General features: G+C 49.7%; 1 protein-coding gene across 2 annotated transcripts in view; it reads left to right on the top strand.

Annotated features, from left to right (window-relative positions):
• Positions 1-13619, top strand: part of INPP5D (inositol polyphosphate-5-phosphatase D) — a 148582-nt gene that overhangs the window by 86764 nt on the left and 48199 nt on the right. For both annotated transcript variants that reach the window (XM_055402233.2, XM_088835116.1), the window contains exons 10-11: positions 10933-11039; positions 13202-13304. In XM_055402233.2, the coding sequence (XP_055258208.2) occupies positions 10933-11039; positions 13202-13304 (210 nt within the window). The remainder of the gene's footprint in view (positions 1-10932; positions 11040-13201; positions 13305-13619) is intronic.

Raw genomic sequence — 13619 nt, 5'->3', positions numbered from 1 at the left:
ATCCTGGGCAAGCAGGATAGTCAAAGACTCTGCCCACGGGATTTACATCCCATTACACTGAGTGGCCAATAAGTATGTCAGTAGGATGATTTCAGCTATTACTGAGTGCTGGAAGCCACAGGTGATGGATGGAGAATAACTGGGGGTAGGAGGCAATTTGAGGGGCAGAGTCAGGAGTTGGCAGCCTTGTCAGTGAGGATGGAAAGTGAGAGCCAGCAGTGTGGCCAAGGTCAGGGAAAGAGAAATGCTAAAGAGAGGCTCTTGGGGGCAGGACTCCTGAAGGGCAACTGGGCTTTTTGGGGCAACAGAGCAGTGTGGTGGAAAATGCTCTGATGTGGCCCTGACATCATTGCTTGGACTCAGAGCCCTGGCTACCAGAGAGGGGGCAGCTCCAAGCCTCAGTTTCTCCATCTGTATAATGCAGGGGAGCCCATGTATCATCATAGGATGATATTTTCTGAGCCCCATTTCCTTACTTGATATTGGTTTATCCTCACAAGGCTGACAGATTCCCAGAGACAGTAATAAGTGCCACAGACTCATCCCTTAAATAAATTTCCACCCTAACACAACAGTTTGTGTTCCAGTTCAGGTTTTCAAACCCCTGAAGACAAAGTCCCTCTGGTCCATAAACTGTATTTTTTTTATCCTTCAGGGATTCAAAATCTGTTTAGTAGCATATAACTAGGGATGTCAGATTTAGCAAATAAAAATATAGGATACCCAGTTAAACTTGAATTTCAGATAAACAATGAAAAATTTTAGTATAAGTGTGTCCCATGAAATACTTGGAGCATACTTACAAAGGTATGCCTTTTTCTGAAAAGGAATCCCAGGCATCCTGTAACTTATCTGGCAAACCCAGGCATGATCAGCATCTTTTGTTGTTAATAAACTATGAGAAGAGAAAGAACAGAGAAGAAAGCAGAAAACACCACAGGAGTTTTGTAAAGAGTAATTGTGCTTAGTTGCTCAGTCATGTCTGACTCTTTGAGACCACATGGACTGTACCCCACCAGGCTCCTCTGCCCATGGGGTTTCTCCAGGCAAAAATACTGGAGTTGGTAGCCATGTCCTTCTCCAGGGGATCTTCCCACTCCAGGGATTGAACCCAGGTCTCCCACATTGCAGGCGGATTCTTTACCGTCTGAGCCACCAGGGAAGCCCTTGCAAAGAGTAAAGGTAAATATTTTTTCATTAAATTTGTGTTGTAGTTATACACACATGCATGCACACATAGACACTGTATATATGTGGTTACATGAAAACCCTTTTCTTGCTGTGTGGACGCAGGGAGTTCTCACCTGGTTCTGCTAGAGGCCTGGCTTGTGGGATAGATAGAATGTTCTGGAGATAGGATCTAGTTGGAGACCGTGACTGATGGCCAGAGTTGAGAAGTTGGGGAAATCCTACCTCACTAGCGTTGCGAAGCAGGTGCCTGTTGGGAGCATGGGCTCCACGCTGTCTGACCTCTGCTATTTAGTCCTGAGCTGAAGTGACCTTGAGAGATTGTCCTGGGTCAGCACCACCTGCCCTGAAGCTCTCGCCAGCAGAGATGGCAGACGGGAGCAGGTTACAGCATGTCCCACACGGGTCTCTAGGGGACACAAGTCACAGCCTTGCCCCGTTGAGAACACTGGCCTGAGCTGAGTATTCAGAGGGCAGATATTTGGCCTGACAGCCAAGCCCTGCAGATTCCTCCCATTGCCCCCAAGAAACCCTAGAGCTGGACCTCCGTGGGAGATTGTATGTTCAGCAAAAACTTGATGCCAGACGCTCTGCTGGGAACAGTAGGACAGAGGATAAGAATTTGCATAGGCTCCGAGGCTAGACTGCCCAGGTTCAAATCTAGGCTCTGCCACTTCCTTGCTGTATCATGTTGGCTTAGTGGCTTAACCGCTCTGTGCCTCCATTTTCTCATCTGTGAAATAGGAATAATAGTAATGTCTCATAGGCTTGTCATGAGTAGACTAGCTAATGCGTGTGAGAGTACCTCCCTGTGCTGAGCAGTAGCACTGACCCCAGAGCAAAGTGTCCAGGCAGAGGCCAGGGGAGGGGGGTTGCCCCATATGCTTCTGCCCTGTCCTGCAACCTGCTCTCGAGTCCCACTTGGGCTGAAGCACCAAAGTTCAAGGGATGCTCTCAGGGCGGCAAGGGGACGGAAGTCTGGGGACCAGCCTGGTGTAGCAGGTGGGATACAGCCTGGAGAAGCAGGTAGATAGAGTAGGGAGGTGTCAGAAGCCCAGCCTCAAGTCTCAGGTCAGCTGCTTGTGAGCTTGATCTAGAGCCCTCTCTAGCAAGGAATGTGCAGGTTATCTAGGACCAACCAGATTGGAACTATGAATAATGGGCTACTGCACAAACAGAGTGTGGAGGGCCCACCCCAAATTCTGGTGGAGAGATAGCTGATTGAAATTGCCAAGAACTATAGTGTGCCCTATGAGCCTGACTCTGTGGGCATGGTAGAAGCTCCTCCTGGAGTAGAGACAGAGCAGTGTCCTCAGTTTACTATGCTGTCAAATGGGTATAGTAGCATCATGTAGGGCGGCCATGAATCTTTACATCAAAGCACACAGTGCCTAGTGTCTAGCTGATGCTCAATAAAATTGACTGTTACCACCATCCCCTGGAGGAGAACATGGCAATCCACTCCGGTATTCTTGCCTGGAGAATCCCATGGACAGAGGAGCCTGGCAGGTTACAGTCCATAGGGTTGAAAAGAGTCGGACATGACTGAAGCAACTGAGCATGAGCACCATCATCATGGTATAATTATCCCTCCAAGGCAGCTTTGAGGAAGGCAGAGTTGAGCAGTGAGGAGGATGGAGCAGGAAATGAAAAACACTGGAGTGTGACAGGCTGTCATACTCACAGAGTTGGGGTCACAGAGCAGGGGCAGGGCTGCTCTGTCCACTGCCAACTTGGGTAGGAGAACCGGGGACTTATTGAAGGTGTGAGCAGGGAGGACTCTTGAGAGATCAGCTTAGAACAGTAAGTTCCTCTTCACTGTCATGGAGACTGACTTACAACTGAAAGGGGTGGACCCAACTTTGATAAGAGGAAACGGAAGCCTCAGATGAGTAAGGAGATTGTCAGAGAGTGCCCGCTTGCTTGAGGTTTCTGAATTGAAAGAAATGCTTGTCAGGGTTCTGAGAAGCACTGGGAATTCTTGTCAGTTAATTCAATGGACATTTTTCTTTTGAACATCTCATATGGGCCAGCCCTGAGTTTAGCCCTCCCTCCAGGAATCTGTGGTTTAGGGGGGAAAGCTGTCGTGAGCATGTATTACAATGTGAGCATGTATTATGACATGTCAGATGTGAGCTTAGTCCTGGAGGAGGACTGATGAGCTCTGTTGTGAGGTGGTGCAGGGACGCCTCCCACCACAGAGGTGGCTCTGTCTGGGGCTTTGAAGGCTGAATAGGAGTTCAAGTATGTTGTAGAGGAGGGCACTTGGACTCAGAGAATGGCATGTGCAAGGAATGCAGCAGGATGTTAGGGAAATCACATCCTGTGTGGCCCTGGAGGGAAGAGTAGTGGGCCATGGGGTCCCAGATGTGGGCAGGGCCTTGAATGCAGAGTAAGAGTTGGAGTTGTTCTCCTGGGGGCTGGGGAGCATGGACGGGTTTACCATCTGGGGGGTGAGTGTACACTTTTGTGGGTTATGGACAGTGGGGAGGTGCCGTGAGATCCTGGAGCGGGGGTAGAGCCGAGCTGGAGATGAGTGGCTGTAAGAAAACCCAGCTGGAGTCCAGAATGAACTACTGTAGTGTGGGTTGGTGAGTCCTTAAAAGAGAAGCACAAATGCCCAGGGCTTGCCAGTCGGTTCTCTGGGGCCTCACCAGCCTGGCTCCCTGTCTTCCCTCAGAGTTGATGGAGCTCGGTTCCTCCTCTGTCATGGCACCTGTCATGTCAGAACACAACTACCTGTTCACAAGTCCCCTCCCCCAAAGAGTGGGGTCTTCCCCTCACTCACCCTGGAATCTACAAGTTCTCTCGCAGGACCTGGTTCTCAGTAGGTGCATGCTCAGTGATTGCCAATGGAGCACTTGTAATGTCACTTATAAATTCCTGACCCCCTCCACCATCAATGTGGGCTCCACAGGGCCCAGGAGGGCGAGGTGAGTGATCTTTGTCCACTGCTAAATTCCCAAAGTCTAGAACAGTGCTTGGCACAGAATACGTGGTCAATAAATACATACCGAGTGCACGAATGGATGAGCGACTGTGAGGTCAGTGAGAGCGCACAGTTCACGTGGCTGTGTTTAGGTGGCTTCTTTGCAGCGGGTACTGGCGAGGCAGTGTGCCTCAGGGACAAGGGGCTCTGGGTAAACCACATTCACGTCCGCAGCCAATAATGGTGTGACCCTGAGCGAGTGACTGAACTACTCCAAGCCTCCATGTTCACATCTGTAAAATGGATTCCTATAGGGCTACTGTGAAGGCCGGTGGGATGAAGCATGTCCTTAGCAGTCCTGACACACAGTCAGATTCCAATTGTGGTTATTATTGTAAAGTGCTGCCCTCTTGGAGGAAATCTCTGGCTGCAGGTGTTGGAGCTTCCTTGCCTTGTTCTGGTCACCATGTTCATTAGTAGCTTTGGCATCAAGGTCTCCCACACGTAGGAAAAGCCAGCTGCCATGTAAGGAAATCATAATGTTCTCACTCACCGAGCAGCTACAGCCTGCTGAGTGCTGGGGATGTGTAGCTCAGCTAGCCAGGTGTGCTCTTAGTCCCAAGAGAGGTTACATCCAAGGAAGGGCCAGGGAGAGAGAGAAATGAGTGCGCAAACCAGGAAGGCATCAGGGAGTGGTTAACTCTCATCTGGGAACTTAAATAGGAGGACAAGACAGTCGTGGAGGAAATGACAAAATGCCGTTGGAGTTGACAGCTGAGCGTCAAGAAGATGCTGGCTATGCAAAAACCAGGGGCAGAGGCCCTTGGGCAGAGGTTTCAAGGAGTGATCAAGTTCAAGGTGTGAGGAGGCGGGGAAGCTGGAGCACTGGTGCTGCAGAGATTGGGCACCGGTCATGGGGCCTTGATGACCCAGGATGTTCTCTCAGTACAATGAGCAACCAGTGCTTAGTCACTCAGTCCTGTCCGACTCTTTGCAACCCCATGGAATATAGCCCACCAGGCTCCTCTGTCCATGGAGATTCTCTAGGCAAGAATACTGGAGGGGGTTGCCGTGTCCTACTGCAGGGGATCTTTCTGACCCATGGATCAAACACAACTCTCCCGCATTGCAGGCATTAAAGAAGTTTTAAGCAGGAGCATGGTGTGATCTGCCTTTAAAATGAACTCTAGCTGCTGTGCTGAGAATAAGTGATGGCAGGAGGCAGGCAGACGTGCAGAGACCAATTAAAGGGCTGTGACAGTAGCCAGGTAAGAAGAGGTGGTGGCTTGAGATGGGGAAAAATGGACAGACTAGGAATGTTCTGGAGGTGTGCTCAGTCACTCAGTCGTGTCCACCCCGTGGACTGTGGCCTGCATCTGTCCATGGAATTCTCCAGGCAAGAATACTGGAGTGGGTAGTCATTCCTTCTCCAGAGGATCTTCCCAATCCAGGAATAGAACCTGGGCCTTCTGCATTGCAGGCAGATTCTTTACCATCCGAGCCAACCAGGGAAATCCAAAAGTGAAAATGTTAGTCGCTTAGTCCTATCCAACTCTTTGTGACCCCATAGACTATAGCCCACCAGGCTCTTCTGTCCATGGAATTCTCCAGGCAAGAATACTGGAGTGGGTAACCATTCCTTCTCCAGGGGATCTTCCCAACCCAGGGACTGAACCTGGGTCTCCTACATTGCAGGCCAATTCTTCACTGTCTGAGCTACCAGGGAAGCCTGTGATCTACAGGTTCTGGAGGTAGACCTGCCCATACCTACTAATAGATGAGACGGAGAGGGACAAGGGGAAGAAGAACCAACAAGATTCTCTTTAACTAGGTGTGGGAACAAGTGGGTCACTTACTGAACCTGCTAACACTCATATTAGTATTAGTAATACTAATCAGGACTTCCCTGATAGCTCAGTTGGTAAAGAATCTGCCTGCAATGCAGGAGACCCTGGTTCAATTCCTAGGTCAGGAAGATCCACTGGAGAAGGGATGGGCTACCACTCCAGTATTCTTGGGTTTCCCTTGTGGTTTAGCTGGTAAAGAATCCACCTGCAATGCGGGAGACCTGGGTTCAATCCCTGGGTTGGGAAGATTCCCTGGAGAAGGGAAAGGCTACCCACTCCAGTATTCTGGCCTGGAGAATACCATAGACCCCATAGTCCATGGGGTCACAAAGAGTCAGACACAACTGAGCGGCTTTCACTTTAATACTAATTCTGAACCAGCAAGACCTCACATCCCAGGGAAGCCCAACAGTCCTGCAAGTAGATGTGAAGGAAACCCATATGTTCAGAGGGAAGGAGACACAGCCTAATAGCTGCAGATTTGGAAGAGTTGGGGCATTCCAGTTGTGGGTAAGACTCATGCCGTGGCACACTTACCGCTGCTGACAAGGCTGATGGGTTTTCTGAGAGCAGGGAACCCCCACGATTTCCCTTGAGTGAGAATTCAGCTCAAGAGGGTAGCTGAACACACACAGGATTGTCTTTGCCCTTCCTGAAGACAAAACTCAGAGGGACAAAGAAAACAGGAAAGAAAATGATGGCAACACAATTCTGAAAAGCGATGGATCATGATAACCATGCTATAGGAACCAAAATAGCTAAATTTTAAATGTATCATAGGAAAAGCTGAGACGCCTGACTCACACCACAGAACCACAAAGGGCAGAGGAATTGATAGTATCGGGGTGCCTGGAGTGAGGGTGAAGCTGGGGTTATAAACAGCAGGATTGGATAAAAATCTTTTTAAAGACTTAGACCCACCAGATCCCCGTCCATTCCACACAGCCAGTGGCTTCCCCTCACATGTTAGGCAGAAGACCTAAAGTTTATTTTTGAGGGGGTAAGGGACTGGTAAGGGCCACCTCATGTGACGAGTTGACTCACTGGAAAAGACTCTGATGCTGGGAGGGATTGGGGGCGGGAGGAGACGGGGACGACAGAGAATGAGATGGATGGATGGCATCACCAATTCGATGGACATGAGTTTGAGTGAACTCCGGGAGTTGGTGATGGACAGGGAGGCCTGGCGTGCTGTGATTCATGGGGTCGCAAAGAGTCGGACACGACTGAGCGACTGAACTGAACTGAACTGAAGGGACTGGGAGACCCCAGGCATGGTGAGGGCAGAGGAATCTACCAAACACAGAGGACTCGATAACAGGTATTTCTGAATGCTGAGATGCCTGCCTTTATCCTTGCCCAGCTTGGGATGCTGCCAGTCAGGCCCACTACCTGCAGGCAGGAAAATGACCAACCCAGAAACAAAAATCTAAAGACACTGTGCCATGAAGAGGTTCCCCATGAATCAGCCCATGAGACCACCCCGTGGAGAAGCCTTGCTGGACAGTCCCCCACTATCACTGTTGGGACCCAAGGACCCCCCAGTCATTGGAGGGAAGCCTGTAATAGAAGACTCAAGGCAAAAATAAGCAAAAAGACAAACTTGGAGGAAATAAATTATGATGGTTTAAAAGAAACTGGGCCGTGAAACCAGAACAGAATGCTATTCAAGGAACATTCAGAGAACAAAATAAAAGTGAAGAAACAGGAGGAGGAGGAAGGGAGTGGAAGGAGATTGGTAAGAAGAAATAAACCATTACAGCAGAATATTTTTCAGAAATTTTTAAAATAAAAACTCAAAGGATGGGTGGAAAGGTAAAATTGAGGAAAACTCCCAGAAGGTAGAACAAAAGGATAAAAGGAAGACAAATAGGAGAGAAGAGGTTTTTAAAAATTAGAAGACCAGTCCAGGAGATCCAGTACCAACATAATCAGACTCAGTAAGAGAAAACAAGGAAACGGTAAGAAATTTCATTAAAGAAATAATTCAAGAAAAGTTCTCAAGACTGAACAACACCAGTTTCCAGACTAAAAAATGGCCCACCATATTCCAACATAGCCTGAGGCACCTGCAATGTTGAAAAGTCTCACAATACTGGATTCTAAGAAAAGATCCCCAAAACTTCAAAGCAAAAGATAGATTACAGATTGTGTCATGGGTCTCCAGTGCTTCCCAGGTGGCTCAGTGCTAAAGAATCCACCTGCCAATGCAGGAGACATTAAAGGACTTGGGTTTGATCCCTGGGTCAGGAAGATCTCCTGGAGAAGGAAATGGCAACCCACTCCAGTATTCTTGCCTGGGAAATCCCATGGGCAGAGGAACCTGGTGGGCTACAGTCCATGGGGTCACAAAGGAATTGGACATGGCTTAGTGACTAAACACGACAACATGGGTCCCAAGGTCATATCTAGGTTAATTGAGTCTCGGGAAAATTCCCAGAGCTCAGCATGGAATCATATCGCTGTGATTCACTGCAGCAGAAAGGACACAGAATACAGTCATCCAAAGGCAAAGGTGCCTGGGGTGAAGTCCAGGAGAGACCAGGCACAAGCGTCCAAGAGCCCCTCTCCTCGGAGTCACACAGGATGAGCTGAATTCGTCCCTCGCTGAGTTGTGATGACACGTGTGAAATGCCATCTACCAGGGGTGCTTGTTAGAGACTCAGCATCCCAGGATTTCACTGGGGGCTGGTCACATAGGGGAATAAATAGATGGGGAAACAGTGGAAACAATGGCAGACTTTATTTTGGGGGGCTCCAAAATGCAGATGGTGACTGCAGTGAAATGAAAAGACGTGTACTCCTTGGAAGGAAAGTTATGACCAACCTAGACAGCATATTAAAAAGCAGAGACATTATTACTTTGTCAACAAAGGCCCGTCCAGTCGAGTATATGGTTTTTCTAGTAGTCATTTAAGGATGTGAGAGTTTGACTATGAATAGAGTTGAGCACCGAAGAATTGATGCTTTTGAACTGTGGTGCTGGAGAAGACTCTTGAGAGTCCGTTGGACTGCAAGGAGATCCAACCAGTCCATCCTAAAGGAAATAAGTCCTGAATATTTGTTGGAAGGACTGATGTTGAAGCTGAAACTCCAATACTGTGGCCACTTGATGTGAAGAGCTGACTCACTTGAAAAGACCCTGATGTTGGGAAAGATTGGGGGCAGGAGGAGAAGGGGACGACAGAGAATGAGACGGTTGGATGGCATCACCGACTCGGTGGACATGAGTTTGAGTGAACTCTGGAAGTTGGTGATGGACAGGGAGGCCTGGTGTGCTGTAGTCCATGGGGTCGCAGAGAGTCGGACACGACTGAGCAACTGAGCTGGACTGGACTGGTCGCATGGGCACCTTCAGCCTGGTACACACCAGAGTCCAGACCCTCAGGGGAAACCCAGTTAGTATTAGCTGCTCAGTCATGTCCGATTCTTTGTGACCCCATGGACTGTAGCCCAGGAGGAAAACTAGTATTCCGCAGAAACCACCCTGTTCATACAGGTAGCAGAGGCACGGTGAGTTGCTCTTAGTTCCTGGCATGCTGGGGACCCTTCCCAAATCCAAGGTCCTGGATGCCAACCAAGGGCCACCTTCAAGCAGACTCTCCCAGGACAGCAGTCAGGCCTGCCTGTGAACTCTTCTGCTTGTAGGTGGATCGGAATGACATTTTATGTCTCAGTAGTAATCCTGTGAACCAGAAATGATGGAGCAGGGTCTCGAGAGCCCTGAGGAAAATTATTTCCAACTTAGCGCTGTGTCAGGGAGGTGTGAGTATAACATTTTCAGGCATTCGAATCCTCCAAAAGTGTCTCACCCCATCCCTTCTTTCTTGGAAAGCTGCTAGAGATGTTGCTGCACCAAAATGAAGGCGTAAACTGAGGAAGAGGAAGACATGGGGTCCAATATGAGTGAGACAGAGGTGAATGGATTTCCTGGATGATGGAGAGGGCAGGCCCTAAGTCATGGCTCTGCATCAGACCTTGAGGTCACCGGTCTGGAGAGGAGAAGACCCAGAGGCCCCGGGAGAGAAACCCTCAGGGCAGTGAAACTGATGAAAGCGCTTGGCCTCATGGAAAAGAGAATTACAGAGGGAGAGAGTTTGGACCAATGGAAAAATATGGCAGTTAACTCCAGGAAAAAAACAGAAAGTTGCGTAGGAAAAAGAAAGCAATCGAGGCCTGTCTGTCAAGAGCATTCCCATAATAACAAACATGGAATGCTTATCCGGCCAAAATGATGATGTAATTATTAGAGGGATGGTGGAGGCACTGAAATTATACACGGGCAGGGGGAGGGAATGGTGAGGAGGGGAAAGAGGCTGTAAATGTGAAAGAACTAAATCTTCATCCTCTGTGGTGGGAAGTCCATATGTAATAGGAAGTACGTAAGACTGAAACACCAGGAAGTAGCAATATAAGTATCTTATTGAAAGACACGAAGTATTAATAAAATTCACAACAAAAAAATCCATTCAGGGAATTGAAAGCGAGTGCCTCTAGGGAGCAGGACACTGGAGGGAGGTGGAGTTGGGAAGTACTACTGTTCAAAATGATTTGAGCTTCTTTTAATCATTGACAGAAATACAAATATTTAATTTTTCATTTAGATATAAATTGCAAACAAGCACAAGAAGGAAGGGAGGAAGAGAGAGGAAGGAAAGGAGATAGGAGTATGAGAGAGAGAGAGAGAAGGAAGGGAGAGAGGGAGGGAGCTGAAAAGATGGACAGGCACGCTGTCTCTGCCCTGGTCAGGCCACCTCTTCCCATTCCAGGCTCCACCCTTCCAACCCTGAACTCCTCCCTGGAAGAGCAGCAAGGAGCAAGAATCTGGGAGACCAGGCACAAATTTGGTGCTCAGCCTGGGCCCAGAAAAGTCAGGACTGCTGAGGTCAGGTGCCAGAGTGCCAGAGTGCCCTGGAGACTGCACATGTTGGAGGATGATGAGAAAAGTAAATTCCCATCCCTGTTAAGTCCTGCAGCTCATCAAGTCTCAGAAGTTTCTGAACAAGTTGGTGATCTTGGTGGAAACGGAAAAGGAGAAGACCCTGCGGAAGGAGTACGTTTTTGCTGACTCCAAAGTAAGTGACCACAAAGCCCTAGGACGAGCCAGGAGGGGTGTGAGGGAGGCACAGCTTCTGAGGCTTGCTGTGTGCCTGGGAGTGGGTACCAGGTACCGTCAGCTCGCTCAGCTCTCACACCCACTTCCCACCTGAAGCCAAGCTCAGGAAGGTGGGGGGATGCATTCCAGGCTAGCTAGTAGCCCCACCTGCAACCTCTGCCACCACGCCGGCCTGTGGAAGAGTGCTTCCTCTATCATCCACGTCTTACCAGCTCTGAGACCCCTTGGGAGGCTTTGAGCTTCCCTGGGATGCGCCTGGAGGCCCTCGGAGACACCACAGATTTAAATCTGAGTCTCAACCAGCACCCCCTCCATTTCTATACTTGCACCGCCCCCAGGCAGAAGTGAGATTCCCTACCAGGTCTGGGTGCTGGAATAAGAGGGGGGTGGGCCGATGGAGAAACGGGATCTGGGCGTTGTGGGGGCATCTGTACAGACAGTTTCTGACCCGAGCCCTCACTTCACATGTGCCAACCAGGTGCAGAAACCCAGCCTTGCAGCCCTGCTGTTTATCCTGCAGCGTGCGGCTCCGCTGAGCCAGGCATGGGGCTTCCAGCACGTCAAGGGTGGCTGACTGTGTCGGCCCCGCGGCAGAGGGACAGGGCTCCTGGCACGGGCTCACGGGGACTGCCCCATCGAGTGCTGGAACCCGGCTCTGTCTACCTGTGTGGCAGGGGAGAGCTGATAGGAGGCCAGTGGGGACTCTGGGGGTCCCAGAATTGGCTGAGAGGAATGATAGAGAAGGAAGTGGGGTCCGGACAGGTGGGGGAGGCATCGTGCTGGGCACATGGGCAGAGGTCTGAAACCCGCTTCTGCTTATGGTCACATGCTCATAAGATGAGGCACAAGGGTAAACTGAGGGGTAAACCGAGGCACGTAGTTCTGAGCTGCCCTAAACGCAGATTTCCCATAAAGACAGCCATCACAATGCTCAGTGAGCTGCTTTCTTCAGCGGCAACTTAGATTCGTGATTAAATTAGACTGGATGATAGGAAATTGCCATCTACAGAGGTCTGAGACAGTCCAAGATGGCTAATTTCACATGGTGCAGCCTAAAACTCGGGCGCACTTGGTTCGTCCGCCTCTGCTACTGAATGGTAAGCTATGAGAGGGCCGCATCCACTGTGCGCCCTGCTGCGTACCAGGACAGCAAAGTGAAGACTACAGGCAAGGACAGCCTTCGTGGGGTCTTTCCTTTCTCATTAGTTTCTTTAGTTTACATTTTCTTTCATTACATAAGTAATCTAATTCTCATTGGTAAAAAATAACTGATACAAATAAAAAGTTTAAAATAGAAACACTCATATACACTAGTAATCCTTGGATTCTGTCTTTCAGGATGGTTTTTGTGTGTTTTTTTAAAAATACAAATGCAATGGTGCTGTTCATAGCTTTCTGTCAATTGGCTTTTCAGGCCAAACATCTTGGGCATCTACCCTTGTTGATGAAGTGTTTTTGCACCCAAACTTTTAAAATCTATGGTCTTCTAGCCTATCTGATACTGCTGCTGCTGCTAAGTCACTTCAGTTGTGTCCAACTCTGTGTGACCCCATAGACGGAAGCCCACCAGGCTCCCCCGTCCCTGGGATTCTCCAGGGAAGAACACTGGAGTGGGTTGCCATTTCCTTCTCCAATGTGTGAAAGTGCAAAGTGAAAGTGAAGTCGCTCAGTCGTGTCTGACTGTTAGCGGCCCCACGGACTGCAGCCTACCAGGCTCCTCCATCCATGGGATTTTCTAGGCAATAGTACTGGAGTGGCTTGCCATTGCCTTCTCTGCTTCTAGCCTATAGTTGACCCATAAAACAGTAATTCACCTCCTAAGGCTGGACATGAAGGCCTCTAGGATTTTCTGTGTTGAAACACGTGCTGCTCTCCCCATGATGTGGTCGGGTCTTCGCAGGGTCCCTGGTTCTTTCCTTAGTCGGGTCCTTGCAGAGGAAGGGCGGGGCTGGAGAGAAGCCTCTCTCTTAAGACCTCGGGCAGGTATTTCCAGATGACTCTGCTGGTAGTCGGCATTGATCCGCGCTCCCCCAAGTTTTCTCGAAGCTGACCAGTCCTTTGAAAGTGTCATGTGCAGGGAGGCAGAGGCCTTTCTGAGTCTGTCTGCCCTTCAATCCCTAGAAGAGAGAAGGCTTCTGCCAGCTCCTCCAGCAGATGAAGAACAAGCACTCGGAGCAGCCGGAGCCCGACATGATCACCATCTTTATCGGCACCTGGAACATGGGTGGGTCCGCCTGCCGCCCCGCCTCCCGGTCCCGCCCGCGGGCTCTGCTTTGCTGCCTCGGGCGTCCTCGTCTGTCTGCCCCACCTCCAGCCCCTAGATGCGGGTACCCATCCTGAGACCAGAAGCAAAAGAAAGGAGCGCAGGGATTCTCAGCCGCCAAGTGCAGCTGAAAGGGGTTACCTACGTAGTTGCCAGAAATGGAAAGTTTTAGGTAAAGAGTTTGAATATATAGGTGAAGGGGCTCTTGGGCGCCTTCCAGCCTTGGGCAACTCGCCAAGGGGCTTCAGGCCTGGAAGGAGGAACCTCCTCTTTGAT

This window comes from Moschus berezovskii, chromosome 4, assembly GCF_049115385.1.
Source record: "Moschus berezovskii isolate FMDL1 chromosome 4, NW_MosBer_1.0, whole genome shotgun sequence".
NCBI lineage: Eukaryota > Metazoa > Chordata > Mammalia > Artiodactyla > Moschidae > Moschus > Moschus berezovskii.
The sequence above is the reverse complement of the archived record's forward strand: the minus strand, read 5'-3'. Positions and strand labels throughout refer to the sequence as shown.